The 21,958-nt window shown below is 36.6% G+C and overlaps 1 protein-coding gene across 3 annotated transcripts in view; it reads left to right on the top strand.

Annotated features, from left to right (window-relative positions):
* Positions 1 to 21,958, top strand: part of NEBL (nebulette) — a 239,943-nt gene that overhangs the window by 154,972 nt on the left and 63,013 nt on the right. Inside the window, exons 5-8 of one of the 3 annotated variants that reach the window (XM_065731351.1) lie at positions 4,376 to 4,480; positions 6,543 to 6,653; positions 13,861 to 13,971; positions 21,706 to 21,807. The exons of the other annotated variants lie outside the window; for them this stretch is intronic. Of the exons in view, the coding sequence (XP_065587423.1) occupies positions 4,376 to 4,480; positions 6,543 to 6,653; positions 13,861 to 13,971; positions 21,706 to 21,807 (429 nt within the window). The remainder of the gene's footprint in view (positions 1 to 4,375; positions 4,481 to 6,542; positions 6,654 to 13,860; positions 13,972 to 21,705; positions 21,808 to 21,958) is intronic. 3 annotated transcript variants of the gene reach the window in all.

Below are 21,958 nucleotides of genomic sequence, written 5' to 3'. Positions count from 1 at the left end.
TTCTTTACCTTGCACACTTCACTGAGAAGCCCAGTCAGCTGCAAGGAAATTTGCATTTTGACACAAAAATGTTGAAAACTTTGTATATATTCTCCATGCCCTTTAAAAAATTTTTTTTTCCCATGAAACTTTGGTCAAACTGTTGCTTATGTGAATGTATTGTTGGTGAATAACTGTTCATTTTAGCTGTACAGTGTTTTTGGGGGTTTTGCAGTTTTGCCCCAAGATGACCTTGTAACAGCAGCTCTTGTCCTTGTGGACCGTGAGACAGGGTGGCTCTTCTTGTCAATCTGGTTGCCTGCCAGCACAGCTCCTCCATGAGAACACAGAAACAGGAGCTCTCGTGACTCGAGATACTGTGATTGCATTACCCTCACCCTGCATTCTTTTCAGGCTGACTTTAATTTGGCAATACGATTTAAAAAAATGGTTGTGATGGCATTCCTGAGTGGACATGCGACGGTCAGGCTTGAACTGTATGCAGGAGGAAGCTAGGAAGTGTTTATGTGTGCCTGCTCTTCAGGAAATCCCCATCTTCATTTGAAGTTGGCAGATATTTGTTCTGTGGCTCTGATACACCCTGAGTTGTTTCTCCCTAAAGCCATTTCTTTTAATCTCCCTCTATTATGCAATATTATTTCATCAATGCTTTCAAAACTGTCATGTATATTCAATATAAATGAATTACCTTCCATTCCTTTTCTTTTCTGTATTTGGAACTGAGCCTATCCATTTGCTTGTATTATTTTTATTTTAGTATCCTGTCGTTTCTTCTTTGTTCTGAATATGTAGTGTAATATTGTGAATGCTTTTTGGTAGAGGCAGACACTGTATCTTCTGAAGATTCTGCTGAATTTTAGTCCTGTGCGGTACCATTGCTTTTTGTCACCTAGAGCAAAAATAGTATCACCATCTATCTGTCCTTGTATGGGAGCCAGCTTTGCCTCAGGAGACACAGAGGGAGAGCTAAAGAGATGTTGGGTCAAGTGTAGTAGTGCCTTTCCTCAGGTATCATTAGATGTGGGATCACCTAATTCAGGCTGAAACTATTCTTCTGCATTCATCATTAGTAGTCAGAGCCTCTAGATCAGGGGTACTTTGAGTTCCAAATTTCTTTTGAGTGGTAGAATACTATGGGGCAAAAATATTGTATGCTTGTCCTCTTCTCACACTTTTTTCTATATTTCTGTGGTCACAGAAAGTGGTTTTAGATAGATCTATGATCTGACGCTGTTCTTACACTGTTATGAGAGATTATAAACGAAGAAATGAAGAATTGGACAGGGAACAGTTAGTGGAAATAAAATTCTCTTTTGATCCTGCCTAAGAGCTAGATGAAAGTTCAGGCCTTTTTGTGACTCTTCTAAGCCTGAAGGGGTCTTTGAGAGGTGACAGTTCTACAATGGATCTTGGCATGTTGGTCAACATATCCATGCACATCATCAATGGTGTCAAAATATTGAGCAGTTTTTCATATTTAAATGAGACAAGTATGTACCCCTGAATACAAAATAAGGGTAACTGCTTCGATTAGTCCTGGATAAGGCTGATTGCACTTGAATTTTTCCTCTTGGAGCAAGCCATGGACAATATGAATTTTCCTGGTGAGCCAGGAACCTTCAGCCTAGAGACTGGATGACCTTTTATAACGTTTGCTTTTGGTCATATACCATCCATTGAGGAAAAGAAACAAACAAGTCAGTTTGAAGCTTATCCTTTCGGTGAGTGTCTATGAATTTTAATCCAGTGTTACTAGATAGCTGTGCTGCTGATCAGAGTAGTTTTATGCTATGTCTGGGAGGAGAAAGGGCTCAGGAGAGAGCTATTAAAAAGTGTGGTTTAGTGAGCTCCTGGGCTTCAAATGTATCTCAAAAGGGCAGTGGTGGCTGTAGGCCATCACTTGCAAGTTTTTCCTATGGTCTGTTTTTTTAGTCTTCTAAGGATTACCATACCTAAACAGAGTGTATTGTGGTGAAGGGTAAGTCACTTAGAGGCAAGATTTCCTATTCAGTATTTTAGATATTTGATTTTGTAACCCCAAAATTTTTGAAGAATATTGATTTCTATGCATATTTTTTTCCCAGCAATTGATTATGTTCTGTCATAGCCAAGTGTTTCAGCCTCCCATTAACTTCATTTAAAATAAATACACTTTTTAAGTGCACATCATGACTACTTTATGCTTGTCTCATTTTCTCGTCCATTCACACCAGATTCTAAGTGATGTGAACACTTCTATAGCAGAATGAAGTGTGCTGAATTTAAACTGGACACACATTTTGTTGTATGTCCTCTCTAAATGCCTTATTTGAACCTTTGTGGATGTCCATAATAAATACGAGTAATAAAGGAGTGACATGACCCCTTTATTTTTTTTTATTATTTTGTTAGTTTGATTTCTACAGCAGAATGGCTTTGATTGTTTCTTCTAGTCCCCTTCCCCCACCATTAAAAGATACCTCAGGAGGTTTTCATGCTTGATTTTTGAATGTAATTATTACTCTAATTAAAATGGATGCAATTACAGTTAGCTCTCAGTTATCTGTGCGTGATTTATCTAAGTTGTGAGCAGCACGGCTCTCCATCTCCTCTGCCAGAGCCCCAGTTTTACAGGCATCCTAGTGGGAATTCAATCACACTGAACCAATAGACAGCTCTATTGATAATCCCATAGTCTCCCTCAACCATATTGTGAATAGCCATAATTCTTCAATGCTGTTTTTTAAGCGATTCATGTGAACTTTCACACTTTACCTCATACACACTCTTAAAAACTTGTGCATGCATGAACACAAGTTGGCTGTATAGCCAGCTGCTCATCCTTGTCATGACACTGCAGTTTTTGTGCGTTATTCTGTGGTTACCTAGAAGCACAGTAGCACATAGAGGTTACATGAACTGTTGAATCAATGTGGTCATTAGTGAAATGATAACATACAGTAATTTTACACCCTTAATTCCCCAAACAGTTTTTACTTAGAATACACTGTAGTTCATAAAGGGAGACTGTATTATTCAGCAAAGAGATATAAATTCATTCACTGGTTCAAATTTGGATGAGCTCACTGTAACTAAAATTATTTCCTTTGTGATCGTTATGTGGTCAACAGTCTGAAGTGAATTTAGCATTATATAATTAATTTTATGGTGAACACAAAGCTTCCATTAAAAAGTTCAAGAGCTGATTCTGTGTAAGCTACCATTCTCCCTCATGAATTTTGCAAGTCACTTTATGAGAATGTAGACAAGAATTTGTGATATCCATTAAGGATGCAGATAAGGAGGAAATTAATACCACTTATTTCTGTAATGCTCAGGTGCAGGTCATGTTGCCTCTGTCTGCTGCTTGTCAGCAAGCTGAGAGTGCATCAGTGCATGGTGCTGTTGAGCAGAATGTGAAAATGAGGTTAGAGAAATGGTAGCAGATAATAACCAAAAAAGCTTAATCCTAAATAATTCAATTTGCATTGAGTATACTATATGAATTGACTATACTATATGAAAAGAAAGACGTCTCACTAAAATCATTTAAGGTTACTTATTGGCAGTACCTTTAAAAGGTACACATGGAAACTGTCTATCTTTAGAATGTGTTTAATTAATCTTGTATTCACCATTCCAGTTTTCATGTAGAAAAGATACCCAACACATTCACTGTCTGTAGACATCGTGTTCTTCACAATCTCACTTGTGCAAACTATGATGTGACTTTATCAGTAGGTGTGTGGTTGTTTCATATAGCTGTGTATTGTAGCTGCAACTATTGTCTGGTAGGTAAAAGGTTGGGACTTAGTGCTAATGTTTGAAAAATAAGCACTTGCTTTTTTGCAAAATACATCGTGTATGTGCGTGACTTAAGAAATGGGCTGATTTAAAAATGTCTTGGCTTTTTAAGAGACCTGATATTACCTGCATGTCACAACCATAGGGGTGCTTTGTAGGCAGTGCTTTGGTAATGGACTTGTGAATTTATTCAACTCTTGGATTCCTAAACTGATGTTTGGTTATGTTATACAGATTCTGGACTTGCAAGGTCTGTGTTGGAAACCAGTCTTTACAGTTTTATCTGTGAGATCACAGAGAAAAGCCTCGATTCATTTTTCTTTTCTTCAGAAGAGCAGAACATCTACGGACAGTGGGAAAACTGTGCTGTAGATATAGGGAAAATTCATATATTTTTCATCTTTAATATTAAAGGTCTCTGTGACTTTTACATGCCTGATTCTGTGTATGAGAACTTGGTATTTCCCTGTGTGGCCTAAGAAGTTTTCAAGCCACTGAGAATATTATCCATAAAAATAAATAAAATGTAAGTAGCCATTGTATATTTTCCAGATTTTGAGAACAACTAATCTTTTCTTTATCCTTTTCATAGGTACACTACAAAGAAGAATTTGAGAAATCTAAGGGCAAGTGCATATTTGTACCTGACACCCCTCAGTTAAAACATGTGAAAAGTGTTGGTGCCCTTATTTCTGAGGTAAGATCAAAAAGATTGAAGAATTCTCTTTGCTTCTTATTCTTGGTAAAAACCCTGTGAGTTGAAGATTTTATTTATGAGCCGGGGAAGGATGGCTTATTTTAAACAATAAATCTGCTTAAAGTTGATGTGATTTCAAACACTATAGTTAGTGTATAATATGTGCCCACATATACTTTTACAACCTTTTTGTTTCAGGATTCCAAAAGATATTTTATTAACAGCTCTGAGACATTCATAATTGTGCCATTTTGTGGGTTAAGTGAGGAATAGGAAAAGGATTTCTTAGTTATTCTGCATTGATGAGCTTTGCAAACTACATGTGTGCACTAACAGCCTGACTGCCAAAGAGTAGGAGAGAAGGACCTGTTACTGTGTTATTACACCTGCTCTCCAATGAGGGAATTGAAACAGGGATCAGGTGAAGGCCATCTGCAGGTCACCTGTCAGATCACTTGTAAGTGTGCATACCCATATGTAGAGGCTAAAAATGGCAGCTTCTAAAATGATAGACCACAGTTTACTCCCAGGTCTTTATGTCCATATTTTGTTCAAAATTTAAAGCAGATTGTGTTTCATATTATCCCATTGTTGTGCACTCCTGCCTATTGCAGCTAGATACCTTAAACCCAATATGATGGATTGTTTATCTTGTAAATTACTGACCTCTAGTGTCCCATAACCTGTCTTTGCAAAACTTGAGCACTTCTGAAATTCTTTCTTAACAGAAGTGAATAAAGCCCTCTGTTTTGGGGGACAACTACAAATGTTGTAGCAAATTATTGGTATATTTAATATGTAAAGGGGAATATAAAAAAACCTGCTGTATATTGCTCAGAAAGGTAATAACATTAGACAGACTCATTCTGTATGTCTTTTGTATGTATGAATACTTCCTCAGCAATAGGTGAAATGATTTTATAAATTTGGAAAACTTAGATCTGAAGCAAAAGCCTTAGAGATTTTGAGCTATGAGGGCTGCTCCGAAAGTGATGCCTCCTATTATATGTTGGCTGATGATGTCAGAGGTGGATGTTGGTGGTACAGCTGTAGGGGTGGAGCCTTCCCATCAACATTCCGTTACATTTTGTTGCTGTGTGACAGATGATAGCAGAGAACAATCTGACAAAGTGGCTTCTGACACAAAAGTGCATATGAAGCAAAGGTGTGGAACTGAGTTCTTTCATGCAGAAAAAATTGCACTGATTGTCATTCATTTATGTGTACTGAACATTTATGAAGACCAAACAGTGGATGTGAGCACGGAGAAGCAATGGGTGGTGTGTTTCAGCAGTGGTGGCAGCTATAGTGGCTCACCTCCACTGGTGCAGATTTTTAAGAGCATGGCATACAGGGTGTTGTTCGTGGCTGGTGCAAACACATGGCTAATGGTTGTGACTGTGCTGAAAGATAGTGTTTTGTAGCTGAGAATTTTCTCTATTCATAGTGTTATCGTGCACCTTCTATCTATTGTAGTTTCCATGAAAATAAATAGGAGGTATTACTTTCAGAGCAACCTTTCAATTTTTTCAAACCTTTTTATGAAGTATTGCAAGTTCTGAATGCTGGAGAAGGCACAAAATAAATAGAAAGGCATTCAAAAAAAAAGTGTCTGCAACATGAGAAAATTAAGTAGAAATGATGACAGACGTTAATTGCTACTTTGCATTAATTGGTAAAATATTTTTCTGTTGACATCTCACTGCTAACATTGTGCAACATTTTGGAAAACAGTGAGAAAATACAAGTTTGGTTTTTGGAAATAGCTTAATATAATGTAGAAAAATATGACTGCCTTGGTTTATTTTGTACTTCTCTCTTCAGTTCTAGAATTTAATTACCAGGTTCTTTGGATTACTTTGAGAATTACACGGATCCACTTAAAGCATTTTAAAATTAGTACTTTAAAAAATCTATATTTTCTTGACAATTTATGAGACTGCACTAGATTTTTCCAGTTCTAATGATCTTAGTGCCATTTTATTTAATAGGGAATATATGTAGTATGATTACTGTATCTGACAACTTTTTCATGTTCTGTCACCTTTTTCTTTCCCTGTAGGTAAAATACAAAGGAGCTGCTAAGAAAGACCTTTCCAACTCTCTTTATCAGCAAATGCCAGCTACAATTGACAGTGTATTTGCAAAAGAATTATCTCAGCTGCAGAGCAAGGTGCGACTTTAAAATCATAAAAATGATTCGTACATTAATTGTATGACAGAATATGATCAATTTGAACAATATTGTTGAATGGATAGCTGATTGCCTGCTTGGTTTATTTTGGGTGGGTTTATCATCTAAAGTTTGTTATCATAACTGCTTAACTTCAACAACTACTCAACTCTGACAATATGACTTGGAGTGTTTATTAAATATAAACATTAAAAAGTGTAAGAGCAGGCAAAATCCATTAGCAACTCATCGATGCAATAGGGAGTTACTGAACTCAGTAACATTGTATTATGTTTATATAATATGCAAATCTTAGTTAACAACCATTTCCACTTAAGTGTTGGGTTAGCTTTTTAAAATGTTTGAAGCAGAACCAAAGTGAAATAAATAAATAAAATGCATTTAATGACATCTGAAGACACTCACTTGTAACAGTAAAAATATTTCCAATGTCATTAATCATTTATGTAACACCACTGACAACAAATTTCATAGAATTAAATTTATAGAATCAAGTATATTAAACATAGTGTAAAACACACAAGCAATTAGTAAAGTAGTTACCCTAGTTCAGTTGTCTCCAGGGGCTTAAAGATGTAATACCCTTATTTCAGACAGGTAACACTTAGCATAAATTGATCCCAGTAGAATTATGAATATTGAATATGTGTAACATAAGTGAAGTTGTAGATTGTTTCTGTTATTCATGATAATTACAACTGATAGACAGTCGTGGTTATCCTCCAAGCAGCTCAACATTTTTCTTCTGCCTTTCTCCTCTCTTAAAAGTACTGTGTATTGTTTTATTCAGCAAGCCTGTGGAATGAATACACTCCTAAACTCATGCTATTGATAGTATCCCAGTATTCATTCTGTTTAATGCAGTGATTTTTTTTGAAATGGCTTGATTCAAAATGGCGTGTTAATCAAGATCACAGTAACCAAATTCAATAACAAAGTATAACTTGTCATAGTTTGAAATAGTACATGTTTATACTGGAGTTAAATCAGCATAGAAGGTGCAATAGCATTAGTGTCACATTTCATTGCAATGAGAGTTATTAGAAGAAATAAATGAAATTTAACCTCTATAACATTTTAAAACAGTTAGCTTGATTTTTAAAACGTTACTTAACCAGCTTGCCATGAGGTGTACTAATGATTCATTCCAAATTAGTGATTTTACATTAGTTTATGCAGATGTGGTTAATTAACATCAGTGCTATGGCAGAAAAGATAACTAACTGAGTCTAAAAATGAAAATGCTTGATTTATCAAAGAAACTTAAGGAACAGTCTGACATTTTCATTTCAGAATTTTGAAGCTTTTATTCAATCGTCCAATAGACATAGAGAAAAAAATATGCGTATACGCTGAGTTACATTAAAGCAGACTTTTTTTCCTGTAAAATTCATGCCATTCCGATAGAAATAGATGCTTTATAAATCTTAATCTTCCATAAAGCTTCAAGATATGCTGACACATTTTTCCAACTTGTGGTTACTGTTGCAATGGACCTGAATTTAATGCTACTTTGAGAGACATCCTGGGGGATTTTCTAGGATCTTCTCTACAGTATTCAAATCTAATCCATATTGTGCCTATCACTGTGGTACCTAAGTAGCTTATACAAGGCCTTCAGATTTCAGCTGTGTCAGGATGCAGCAGAGAAGATCCCTGCTGCATCTTTCTAGCCAGGATTGTGGATTTACAGGTCACCAAGAGGAGACTAAGTGTACCCCACAGGGAGAAGGAAAACGGCACTGGCAGTCTCCATGTCCTCTGGCAAACAGGTTGTCACAAGCACAGAACCATAGTCTGTTTTTCAGACTAATAAACTGATTTTAAATAGTTGCTGATTTCCTGAGATAAGGAGTATGTGTCCTTCCCGTTCCTGGTAGAACAGATGCACACCTTTGGCTCCTTAGATCCTTGAGCACACAGTAGCCAAACCTCACAGATGCTCTCTTGCTCTGTGATATCATATTCTTGACAGGGCCACACTCACCTGCCAAGCAATATGCCAGAACTCAGCATCATGGTCTGTATAGGCCTGAGCCTGGCAAATGGTCTTGGGATTTGGTGTTTGGTGCTGACATGATGCTGCTATACTGCCATACCTAGCAGCACCATTATTTAACTTACCTAGATCTAGCCCAGTTTATGTATTTTATATACCATTTCATCATTGATGACTTAGCAACTCAGGCAACTAGGTAAATTTCCCTTTTTTATGATGAGAGGTTATTGCCCAACTGCAACTGCCCTTCACTGTCATCTCTAGAAAACAAATACTGCTGTAACACCACTTAATCCCTTTGCATTCTGTGACTGATATGGCAATTGTCACTGATTTCAGCAGAGCAAGGTCTTCATTCTGAGGAACTGCAGCTGTAGAGTGTTCACAGGATCTTGTCTCACTCCAGCAGCTCTGTTTTTCCTCCTGTGGGGCTTGTTCCCATTGCTATATTGATTAATGCTCAGTTCCCTTTTCAAGATATACAGGAAAGCCTAAAATAAGAGAATTTTTACTGGCTTTTGTGTGAACGCAATGTCTGCTTTTCTGTGTCCTATGTAAAGCTGGGGATGAGCAACCAAATTTCTCTCTCTCTCTCTCTCTCTCTTTCTCTTTGTCTCTCTCTCTTTCTCTCATTTTTCATAGCTGCCCCCAGAATAAGCCACAGAGGGAAGTCTTCTCCTCACTGCAGTTCACTGTCCTTGCCAACCTGCAAAGCTTTCACAATTTCTGTATTCTCTTCTCTGCAAAAAGAAAATAAAGTTGACAAGAAGAGTCTAGGCAGGGAGACCTCTGCTTGATTTTCCTCAGAGAAAATGTTCATTTTCTGGAAAGATTGCAGTCTTCCTTTGGAAAATATTTCTGAGGAAAATTTCAGATTGCTGCTAGCTTTGTGCCAAGTATTTTTCCTGTCTGAACACTAATGTAGTGAATGCTTTCTTATGCAGAACATTTTTTAAAATAAGATGTCACAAACAATGATAAAGATATTTAAAATTGCTTGGAGGGGAAGCAGTTTTGAAAAATAGAAGTATGTGTTTCATCAGTATTTTCATCATTTCATTTCTGTCATAAGAAGAGATTGCACTGTTTTTCTTCTTATCTGAAATGAGTAATCTAACACAAACTGAAGGCAGTTTAATTTTCTCCTTTGACCAATATTTCACATAGTAACTGTATGTCAGTGCTCAACAGTGTTTTCTGTTTGTTTTTAAAGATGATGAACTAAGTGAATCTTAAGTAATATTTTCAACTTCTAGAGAAATTTTACGTTTTTCTTGCTTGTGGACAGATTCCTTCTGTTCAAATGTACATTTTTGAGTATTATAAAGCTATTTGTGTAGTTTACTGCATACTTTAAGGATGTATTACATGTTTTTGGACTGTTTAATGAAAATATTAATTTTTTTATTTCATCAAATCTTGTTTTCAAGATTCTTTTTTTTTTTTAGTAGCAAGTACCAGTCTCCTGGACTTCTTGAGTTTTGTTTTACACAAATAGATTGAGTAGTCAGATTATTTATCTGGAGATTAAAATGGTGTTTTCTGTGTTTAACATTTCCTTCTGCTAAAACCTTTCTTATGGATCTCAGATTCAGAGCTCAACTTACTGACTCTAAGGAGAAATATAAAATATAAGAAATGAAATAGTAATAATATCCCAAAACAGAAGATAAGTCAGAGTTAAGTGAAAAGACCACAAAGATTAACTTAATTCACAGGTGTCTTCACACACTGGAAAACTGAAGAAAAATAATAAAAAAAAGAGTAGTTATATCAGTTCAATCTGAAGTCACGCTTAGAAGCCATGTATTCTGAAATTACTAAATGGTACCACGACAGAGCAGAGCTTACATGAGTGACCTATTATACTTGATCTCTCTGGAGATATTATTTCATATGTACATAAGTTGCAACAAAAGGAATGCCTCCTATTTATTTCCATGGAAACTACAATAGATATAAAAAGAACAAAAACATTATTTGATAGAGCACATTCTCAGCTACGAAACCCTATTTTTTAGAATAGTCACCACCATTAGTTGTGCATTTTTGCCAGTGGTGAACAGGGAACTGGATGCCACATTCATAAAAATCTGCATCAGCAGAGGTCACCCAAGGTTTCACAGCTGCTAAGACAGCAACATTACTGAGAAGATATTGCCTACACAGGCTATCTTTCATCTCCCTGAACAGAAGGAAGGCAGAAGATGCCAAATCTGAACAATATGATGGGTGTGGTAGGACAGCCCAGCCAAGACTGGCAGTGTTCTCCACAGTCCTCAAACTGGTATGGGGCCTGGCAGGAGATGGTTGCGGGAATGGTGTTGCAGGAGAAAGGTAGTCTTCTTCTCTGGTCTGACACTGGAACTGCAAGACTTCAGCTTAGTCAGTCTCACAATGAAGTAGTCATAGTTGATGGTTTGTCTGGGCTCCAAGAAATCCAGAAAGATCAGTCTTTTCCTAACCCAAAAGACAGTGCATATCTCTTTTACTGCTGAGAGCTGTGTATTATTTGATGGAGTATTCACTTGTTAATGGGCTGTCATTTTAATACCACATTTCATGATGTGATCCAGGAAACTGTCATCTTCAACCTTGTATTGGTTCATTAGATCCTAACAAAATTGCATACGGTGTTCTTTCTGTTCCTGTGTGAGCGTTTGTAGGACCCAGTTGGCACAAACTGCAGTTTTTCAGTGTTGCCACCGCCATTTCCAGCACACTGAAACTCTTGTTCAGTTCCCTGTTCATAATCCACTGATTCATGTGGATGATCTGCTTGAGACACTTTATATTTTGTGGTGTGACAGCTGTGCATGGCCATCTGGAATGTGGATTGTCTTACATGTCTCTGTTGCCGCTGTTGAAATGCACCACCCACCACCTCAGTGTGCTCACTTGTACTGATTGGTCTCCATAAGCATTCAGAAATTGTTGAAGAATATCAGTGGGTGCCATTTTTCTGCATGTAGGAATTCTGCAACACACCTTTGCTTCACACACTCTTGCATGTCAGAAGCTACTTTGTCAGACTGCCCCTCCGCTGCCATCTGTCATGTGGCAACAAAATTTAATGGGATATTGGTGGGAAGGTTCAACTTCTACTGCCATACCACCAACATCCACCTCTGTCATTGAAGCCAACATCATAAATTCACAACAGCCCTTGTATATTGGATAAGTAAGATTTCACTTAACCGAAGCTTGGAAATTCAGAATGAGATACAAACTAAATAGTAACATATAAAACAATCGTTGTAAGAATATTGATGAAATAATTCTTATAAACATTTTTTCATGTTTGCATTGGACTGATTTGCAGATCTGAGAATATTCTGCATACTGTCCAAGATTAAATCAGGCAGCTCTATAACTCCTCTGAACCTGTGATTCTTTCAAGGTTGAATAGGTCAACTAATAAGATTGATGTGAAAAGGTTAGAAAGAATGTGACTATGAAATAGCAGCTCAGGTATTCCTGCTTTGAGCTAAAGAAATGGTCTTATTATCCCAAGTCAGTGGACACTTGATGGTAGTTTCTGTTAATTTTCTCTTTCTAGGAGTTGATAACTTTTGATTTTTAATGTCTTGACTACATAGCTACCCTGCCAACATTAAATTGTAGATGTTAAAGTGGCAAAGTAGCAGTGTAATACAGTATATATAAACCATCGTCATTTGAGTCAACTTCTTAGGATGGGAGGTATCTTAAAAGTGACAATGTGAAACAAGGGAAGTAGAAAACACATTTTTGTGGCATATGCTTGTATAGTAGTTACACTTTTGCAGATGATGATGATATATTTGCAGTATTTCTGTCTCATTAAAGATCATCGGATTTACCAGATGCAAAATGCAATCAGTATAGGCAGTTTATAGACTTTTTTTTTCTGTATCAATTTAAGTTGAATGTGTTTCCCCAGAGACATGATTAGTGGATTCACTCTATGTAAAGAAATGTCACATTTTAAGTTTCCTAATTTGATGCTTTTGTTCATATAGTAGCAGAGCAAAAATACCCAAACAAACCAAATAAAAATAACCTCCAGTCCTCTTTGTGTTAATTTCTCATTTTATGTATCATTCTGTAATCTGAGATAGGAGCAGATATGAATATACTGCTTTGGGCACCCTAATCTGTGGCTTAGATGCAATCTTGTAGACTTAAACATGAACAGATACGATATTTTCTCACAGTTCTAGTTGAACTGTCCTAAAATAATGTGAATCACCACAATTAGGAGTTCCTGACTCAAGAGTTTCACAGTATTATTTTATTGCTCCTCCTGATCGGCTCTCTATCTTAGTATTTGCTGTTTTCTTGGGGATTATTTTAATGCTTGCTCCTGAGATCTATTAGAAAATGAATTTACTTGCTGCTTGCTGCTTCTTCAGGCATAAAAACCTGGTGAATTTTTTAAATATAAGCCTAAAAGCTTATAAAAAGGATAAGTGCAAGATCAGCTTTTCAGGCAGTTTCAGTATGTGGGTGTGTGTACACACATAAGTGTAGTACACTACAGTGGAAGCTGGATGGACACCCAAGATTGAACTCAGTTTCAATTGTAAACATAAATTTATTTTTAAACTCAACAATCTAATTCCATTTTCCTTTATTCTGATCACAGTAGAATGTTAATGTTATTTTTCTTGGTTAACCTAGGGCTAGTCCAAATGTGTTTTGTGCTAGTAATTTCCTAACAGGGCATGAAATTGATGCTTGGGCTATGAGTATTTCATGTAAATCTTTTCATTTACAAGTCATGCACAGCATCTTTTCTGTTTTCTAAACACAGGAAAAAAATGCTGAGTAAATATTTATTTAGCTGGTAGATTGAAGTATGTTTTGAGGATAAAAAACAAACACCTTTCTTTTCACTTTTGTTTTTCTCTGGGCTTTCTCTCCTGTTTAAGGTTGATTTTCTGTTTTGTATGTGCATATTTATTTTTCTTTATCCTGTATACCCATACCTCTATTGCAATAATAGACTCAGAGAAATCTCTCTTCTGACTGTGGCTCATCTGTCTCTTTTGGGCAGAAGCTGCTATCGTTTAAGGGTTCTGGTTCCATTAAGGAGCTTAATAATTTATTACATTTCTTCCTGAATACAGATACACTGCAATACTAGATTTATCTTAGCTCATAATATCAAATGTGCTCACTAAAGTATGATGTTGCCCCTTTCAGGTTCTGTATAAACAAAAACATGACGCTGAGAAAGGAACTTCAGGTTATGCACATATGAAGGAACCTCCGGATATTAAACATGCCATGGAAGTCAATAAATACCAGAGTGATGTAAGTACTCCCCCACCTCACGAGTCAAACTCATCAAGTAATATCAGTTTGCTTGTTTTGGGTATGTACTAGCTGATAGGAAATGGGATGTTTTCATATCTCATTAATAGGTACTCTTTTACTTTATGCACCCTGAAATATTTTGGGACACAATGTGTACATAAGGTTTGCCATGAACGATGTCATGTGATTTATGATAAAGAGCATTGGAAAGTGTTTTTTACTGTTCTTTAATATGCATTTTTATTGTTAAATGCTATGAATTTGAAGTAAAATTACAGAGAGAGGTTTTTAAAATTAGTCTGTGCTTACTTGCAAGTTAAAACTCTATACTCTTTGCATGAACTGTGATGTGGCTTCAGTGCCTCTCACTATCAACATTTGGGTGGTTCTGTTAAGAGGAGAAAAGGGGGGTAATTTCTCCCCTGTTATTGGACACTTTTATGAACATGAATTACTTTGCTCCCATGTCATGAAGTACATTCCCTAGTGAGTTCCAAAGAATAATTTCTGACTGATGTCACAAAATCTGTGCCATAAAGTGGAGTTTGGTACTTCATACTAGCTTATGCCACTGACCAAAGTGTTTGTGATCATAGACTTAGTTAAATAATTTAAAATAAATTTGTCTATTTAGTGTTTTTTAAAAATTATTTTTTTTACAGATGCTTGTATATTTCTTGAAATATTTTAGGTTTTCACATTATAAAATCCTAGTAATAGTATTTGAGTTTTTATTAGCTTCAAGCCAAGTTTTGATTTCATAGTCCCTTATGCTGTGCTCTATTTATACACAGACAACTTTGAAGAAAAATGTGTGTTAGTTTTTGTAAAAGTTTATGAGTAAAGCAAAGCTTAAGAGAAGATTGGCTGGAATAGTGAAACTGTTTCAAAGGGAGCACAAAGTCTTTAAAAACACCTTACATCTAATTACCATCTAAGTTGTGATCCATTTCTGTTCTGCTTAGATAACAAATTCAAGTCAGATAAGTAGATGATTTTACAGCTCTCTTGTTTCTCAGATAAATGGAATATTTGTTTGCTGCTAACAGTATAGAAAATGAAGGTGTTCATTTAGAATTATCTTAAGTTTACCCTATCTTCCTTACTGGCAGTGTAACAAACACTCAGGTTATGCAGGCTGAAAGTAAATGTCACTGTTGGATATATGTTCGTGTGTACAGAGTCTTGACAGCTGGCCGTTAATTAAAAGGCCGCTGTAAAACTTCAGGGAAGCATTATATTAGCAGAATAACTTTTTCTTCTGCTGGGAAATACTTGAGCTGAAACTCCCAGAAGAGATTTGCAACCTACCTAGATTACAGAATTCCCTCTTCTTGACAAGCTCTGTCCGTATCTGGTGTTGGAAGCATCAGGATGTCAAACTCTCAGGGGACATAAGGTGAGAATGTGAACTACTCTCTCCATAAGCACAAATTTGTTTTTACCTAACTAGGAATGATTGCAGCACTTGTAAGAGAGATGGAAATCATTCTCAGAGTAGGTGGTGGAACTATGAGGAAAATGAGACAAGTTTTAGACTCAAAATTCCTCATGATCTGAGGATTAGTATGCTAGCACAAAACCCATTCCCCTTCTACAGCTGCATATCACCTGCTAACAGAGTTAAGGAGAGCAGGGTACAGATGTGTGAGTAAATGAAATTCAGTCGTTTCATCTTCTTTCATCCATAAAGCAAGCAAAAAAGGAAATGGAGGCAAAGACAGGAGGGAAGGATGTTTTGATAAGTGAGGACTTTTAACAGCATGTTAAAAATAATGAAAAAGTATGAAGGAAGGTATTCTTTGCCTGAAAAAATTTCAAAAAAAAAAAAAAAAATCAAACAAAAGTTCCAAACCCGAACCAGTTAGTTTCATCTGTTTAAGAAGAGATTTCTTTCTGGTTGCTCATGGGAAGCTACAGTGCTATGAGGTTATATCTGTATCACACATAAAGGAGCAAGTTATGTAAGTTCAGTTATTGTTCATCAGAGTTACAAAACTCCATTAGGTCATTATGTGAGCACCATGCTGGATTTAGGTTGTGGATTTCTTGCTTTGCAAGTAAAAATGTTAATTAAGAGCCATGTGCATTTTCATCTTTGTCAGAGTAAGGAATAGCAAGCATCCCAGATGTGGAACATTTCTCTTTCAGAATGCAGGATATTTGTAGAATCATGGCTTTGAAAGTGCAGTGTAAAAAGAAGAAAACTACTGGGGGAATAGAAGGACAAAGCTTTTTATCCACCACTCAGTACAGCATACCTATGGGAGCAGAATGCATGTTTACCTACAATGGTCTGCCAACTCAATTCAACCTTTACATACAGAGTTTGCATCTAATAGGATTAGGATGCGTTTAAGACTATTTACTTGGGCTTAAAATAAGGCTGACATTTATACTCAACTCTGTGAAATGTGCAATTTCCTTTAAAAATTAAGACTGTGTTCAACTTACAATACATTTGTGCTGACATTTGGAACCTGTCATGTGCTGTAGGCCTTCACACCACTTTGAATATCATTAAAACATTGTATAAGTGTGGGCTGAAGCTGAATAATAGGGAAATACTGTAAAATCTCCTGAACAATGTGTTCATGTATAAGAAAAACATTTTTCTCTTCTTCATTCTTCCACTGAAGAAAATTGCTTTTAACAAAAGTGAGTTTTTTAATGATAGGGAATTGAAAAATAATTTAGATACTACACAATGCTTTAACAAAAGCATGTTTATCCACACTAGAGTACTTTTCTCTATAAATTATGTTTCTGTTTTGTGAAGTGAATATTAAAGATGTGACTTTGGCATACAAAAGCATTTGGGAAAATGTGAATTAGAGCCTGTCTTAAGTCTGTTCTTGGCTGACGTCATTTGCCTCATCTGGAAATTTCCAAACTTGAAACCAAAATTAGATGGTGGTCTGTAGAGAGTGGTGGTCTGGTCACAAAACTGATTTACCTTATGTGAGAATCAAATGGATGGAAGAAAGGAAGAAATTCAACAGTGAAATGACATGACAATTAGGTTTCTGAGGAAAGGAAAGCACTTGCCAGGTTTTGCATGCAGCATTTGATAAAGATACAGATCCCAGTGGTTTTTTTTTCTATTTTGTGACCTGATCCATCACTGAGTACTATGAATTTCAAAACGATGTTAAGTTTGTAGCAGTTAATATGTTCTGTGTGGTTAAAGTTACACATATTTTCCTCATTGTATGAAAGAAATAAGTGGGGATGTTCTCTTTTTACTAACAACCCATCTGCAATAGATTCATCTGTGAGCATTTATAGGCAGTTTACAGATCTGAAGTTGAGAGTGTTTTTATCTGTCCTCTTAGTTTTTATACCAAACAGTGCTGCTTTTAAAGTGTCCCTTGACAGCTGAGCGAAGTTTTGTTATTCATATGTATATCTATGTGGTCTTTGCAATCCAAATGATATTGGTAGCAGTAGTTCCATTAACAGTCTAAATTTGAATATTTAAGTAGTGTATAGTGTCTTAGGAGTACACTTTTTCCATGTTCAAGATATTGTGCAGTCATAATCCATGCATTTACATACTTTCTCATATGACAAAATCATCACATCTCAAATGTGCTTAAACAACGTCAGTAACGTACCAGGATGTTGGTGTTCGTTTTGATGCAGATCATACTAAATTCAAGCTTCTCCTAGTTCTTTGTTCAGCATCTGAATTAGAAGAATCACCTTTTCCTGACTAACTTTCTGCTGACAGTGGTTGTCAACAACAGGTCCCTCTGGACCACTTCCAACTGGTGCTGAAAACGATGTGTTTACTCCTGATATAATTGGGACTAATCAATTTTCAAGCCCATTACTGGAAAGGAAGATTGCATCAATCCGTAATGGACCAGAAATGTGTTCATCTCTTCTATATGAGCGGGAAAACAGTTTTTAACACTGTGTGAGAGGGGATCTGAAAAGCTTTCGCCAATGACCATTGTCACCAGTTAGTTATTTTCTTAGAGTTGATGGACCCCAAAGTGCAGGTGAGAGAAAAGGGTGCAAGGGCACAACTGACAGACTGTAAGTGAACTCACTTTTGTTTGAAAATGCTAATTGAGGTCTAACAGTAAGAGACAAATTCTTTTGCAGATAGCTGTACCCAACTTCTTGCTGACATCCATATCTGAATCTCAAGAAGGCAAAATGTGTACAAATCTACTTGTGCACATTTTAATAATTTGTTAAATATAGATTGGAGTAGCTTTGGAATCAGAATAGAGGAGAATATAAAGTGTTGCAAGAAAGGTCTGAGTCCCTTAAACCTGAGTGTGCTTGGGTCACTGTGTAGTAGAAATTTCCATCTGTTGAATGACAGCTTGAGATGTTTTATAGTCTCGTTTGAAATCTGTTTACTGTGTAGCATTGTTGTGCATTCCAATGAACTGGTAACATCACAAAATTGAAATGTCTTCAGGACCCTCAGCTGGAGTTAAGTCTAGCATGTTTATCCTCAGTGGGCCTTTTCTCTTTTCATGAAAGCTGGAGATGGGGCCCTGTTTACACTGGTCTACTAATTTTAAGGAAACCCTGAATTTTTTTTTATGCTTTGCAAAAAATACTGGCAGTTCAGAGTGTGTTTGGGGATTAAAGATGGGAAATGGCTTTTATTCATTAGTTTTATGGATACTTTAAAATATTCAGCAATGTAACCACTTTTGTAATTTCAAATTACATGTAGAAAAACACTTTACATTGTTAGTATTTGTAATTTTTCCTTTTTTGTCCTTACTTTTTTCCCACTGGTCTGCTATAATTCTCCACTTAGCTTGCTCACTGCTGCTCTTTAGTTGCCAATGTCTCAGTTGCTTTTTCCTGCACAATGTCCAGTTTGAGCAGACATTTCTCAGACCTGTGGCCCTCCCAAGGAGGAGCATTTCTTGACCCTCTAGTGATGTTTTTTGGTAGAACTTGAGCATCGCTTTGAAGATTGAGTGAGGGCACTGTGCAATACCTGGAAGTGCTAGTCAGGATCTGAGCTCTTCTTGATTAAGGGGCTGAACAAAGCCTGGAGAAGAGACCTTCCATGTGTGTTTCTGCTCTTTCCTTTCCTGCTGCTTTCCTTTATTTATTTTTCACTTGAACAGGCTACTTTTTCTCTTCTCTGCCTTCTGCCTTCTTGGTGCCTGTGTGTGCATGCACTGTGCTGGCGGCTTTGCCCTTTCTGCATCTGTTCCCCTCCTCTCACAGAATAGCTTTCCTTTTACTGTTCTAATGTAGCAGTATAAAAAAAAATCACTAGATGGAACAGAATAGCAGCTGTGTAATAGAGGCCAGCACACTGTCCCTATGGGAGAGGGTCAGCATCCAGGGACTGAGGTTATTCAGGAAATGGGAAACATATTTTTTCTTTCTTTGGCCTACCTCTGACAAACTACTGTTCTGCTGCATAACATTTTTATTCTCACTGGAGTATGACAAGCTGCAGAATGGAGCAAATACATATTGCAGACATTTGTAAAATGTTAGATGACTTTCCCTGAGACATAAGTAATAGGTACACTGGTTTAGGTGCAGGAAGAATAATAATTCACACATGGAAAGCTATAGCAATTGGCCTTGCATCTAATATAATTGAAAACTGTGAAATACAAAGGACTGTCACTGTCTTATTTTTCCTCTCCTTTTCCCCCTGAAATTAACCACAATCTATTATTTCATGTACTGTATGATTGTGTTATTTGGAAGCAGTAAGTGACCACATTTCCTCAACTTTATCACCACTGTTCTTGATTCTCTGTTGTTAAATTCACTCAATTCCTAATTTCTATTTTGAGCACATATGCTGTCCTTTAATTTGCAATTTACATGGATGATAGGGTGCTATTCACAAACCTGTTTCTGCTGCTTCTGTGGTTTTCACCTCACCTCATGTGGTCATTAGGATGAACAGCATATAATTAACTAAATTCATGTAAAGCCCTGAATTGCAAATGCTTGTCTGTACATCTAGTTTCTTAAAAATAAATAAATAAATAAAAAAACCTGGAGACTAACCAAAACAAAACTTCCAGTGGCTTTCATAGGCTGGAAGAAACAGGTTTCGTTTTATTGATAGCTGGGCTATGTTCATGCAACTTATTTGTTTATTTATGTTATCATTGATTGCACTTGTGTGTCACTCATTGTAAGTTAAAAAATCATAAAAATCTATTTGTGGGCGAACAGCCAGCAGATTGAAGTCTATTTAGCTTGTCTACTTAGCTGAGGCCATATGGTTGCAATATTACTTTCCTGTTGTCTGTGAAATATATGCCAAAAGTAAGGTTTTTTTTTAATTTATTTTTTACTTAACATTTCTACAAATTTGTCACTGGGTGCTGCACTTTATGATTGCTAGACTTGCAGGTGAATTTGTTGCGTATTGGCCATATTAGAACTGTGCACTGGCAACAGGGGGTAAATAACACTGGTTATAGTACATGAAACTTCAGTTGAGGGAACCATTCAGGACTTCACGGTGAGGGTGACAGCACTGGAACAGGATGCCCAGAGAGGTTGTGGAGTCTCCTTCTCTGGAGATATTCATGACCTGTCTGGACACCTACCTGTGCAGCCTGCTGTAGGGAGCCTGTCTTGGCAGGAGAGTGGACTCAATTTCTGCAGGTCCCTTCCAACCCCTACAATTCTGTGACTTTTTGGTGGTGAAATACAGTTTTGAGAGGTCAGTTACCACTGTTAAACAGTAAGAAAAGAAAATATACAGCTGTCTAGTAGAACAGGAATTATTTTGATACTTTGTCTCATGTGGACTTTATGATCTCTGACTTTTACATGGAATTTCAACTTGACAGACACTTTTGAATGCCGGAGATGATTAAGAAAATCATTCAGAATAATTCAATAAGACAGCTCTTAGAAATTGGCTTGGATTGACATGTGGTATAAAACAAGGGAGAAGAGGAAGTCTATGGACTGGAGTAAGAAAGAGGATAGCTTGTGGTCTGTGAGCTTTGGAGCACCTTTGAGGTCTAGATTGCTTCTGTGGTTGCTTTGCTAAATAGAAAGTGCTTAGACTCTCCTACCCGTGGTTTAATATTCTGACCAGTCTTCTGAGCCCATTCATTATTGTAGCAGCCCCTGCACAAACAGAAAGATACAGTCTTGTGCTCCACATGCTGGAACACTCAGCCTTCCTGTTCCCATGATTGTGTAAAGTAGAGGATAAGTGGAGTTGCGGGGAGTATGAGTGTGCTGGGGAGGGGCTGTATTATTTAATTACAACCCGGCCTCATGGCTGGCTGTTACTGAGAGGGCTGTTCACCACGGTGCAGTTACAGACTCTCATCAGTGTAGCTGCAATCTGCTAGGTTGCACATCCTGGAGGCATTAGTTTATATTAAAAAAGGATACAGTGTAGAAAAAAGAATGCTATCCTCTTGCAAATCCTCTGAAATTTAGTGATAAAACCTAATATTTGGGTCTTTGCAGTGCTTTCATTCTCTACTGTACTTCCAAGTAAAACCATTTTTCTTTTTAATATTATATTTTGAGCTTTTGAATTTCTTCCTCAGCCTGTTAACCTGTGTGTGGGTCTTACTAAATAATCCCTGTCAAACAGGACTGTGTAGGAATAAATTAGGTGGAGTTTCATTGAATTTGATTGCTGAACTGATAGGTCATTCAAAGATGATTTATAAACTTGAAACTTTTCTGTTTGTTTTAAGCAAAACTGTTTATTCTACTTTTTTTTTTTTTTTTTTTTGACAGGTGTCATATAAGAGGGATGTGCAAGATACTCATAGATACACTGAAGTGCAGAACAGGCCAGACATAAAGATGGCAACAGAGATAACGAAGATAATAAGTGATGTATGTTCTTCTGATATTCTATTTGTATTTTTTTTGGACATTATGATTCCAGTTTCAGTCAAATCATTCAGAATGTTTTTAAAATTCTCATATTTACAAGCAATAGCAGAAAACAAGCAACCACAAATCTGATAGGGAGCTTTGGAAGGGA

Source organism: Cyrtonyx montezumae, unplaced genomic scaffold, assembly GCF_038088225.1.
Source record: "Cyrtonyx montezumae isolate F1298 unplaced genomic scaffold, pur_monq_1.0 scaffold_14, whole genome shotgun sequence".
Taxonomy (NCBI): domain Eukaryota; kingdom Metazoa; phylum Chordata; class Aves; order Galliformes; family Odontophoridae; genus Cyrtonyx; species Cyrtonyx montezumae.
The sequence above is the reverse complement of the archived record's forward strand: the minus strand, read 5'-3'. Positions and strand labels throughout refer to the sequence as shown.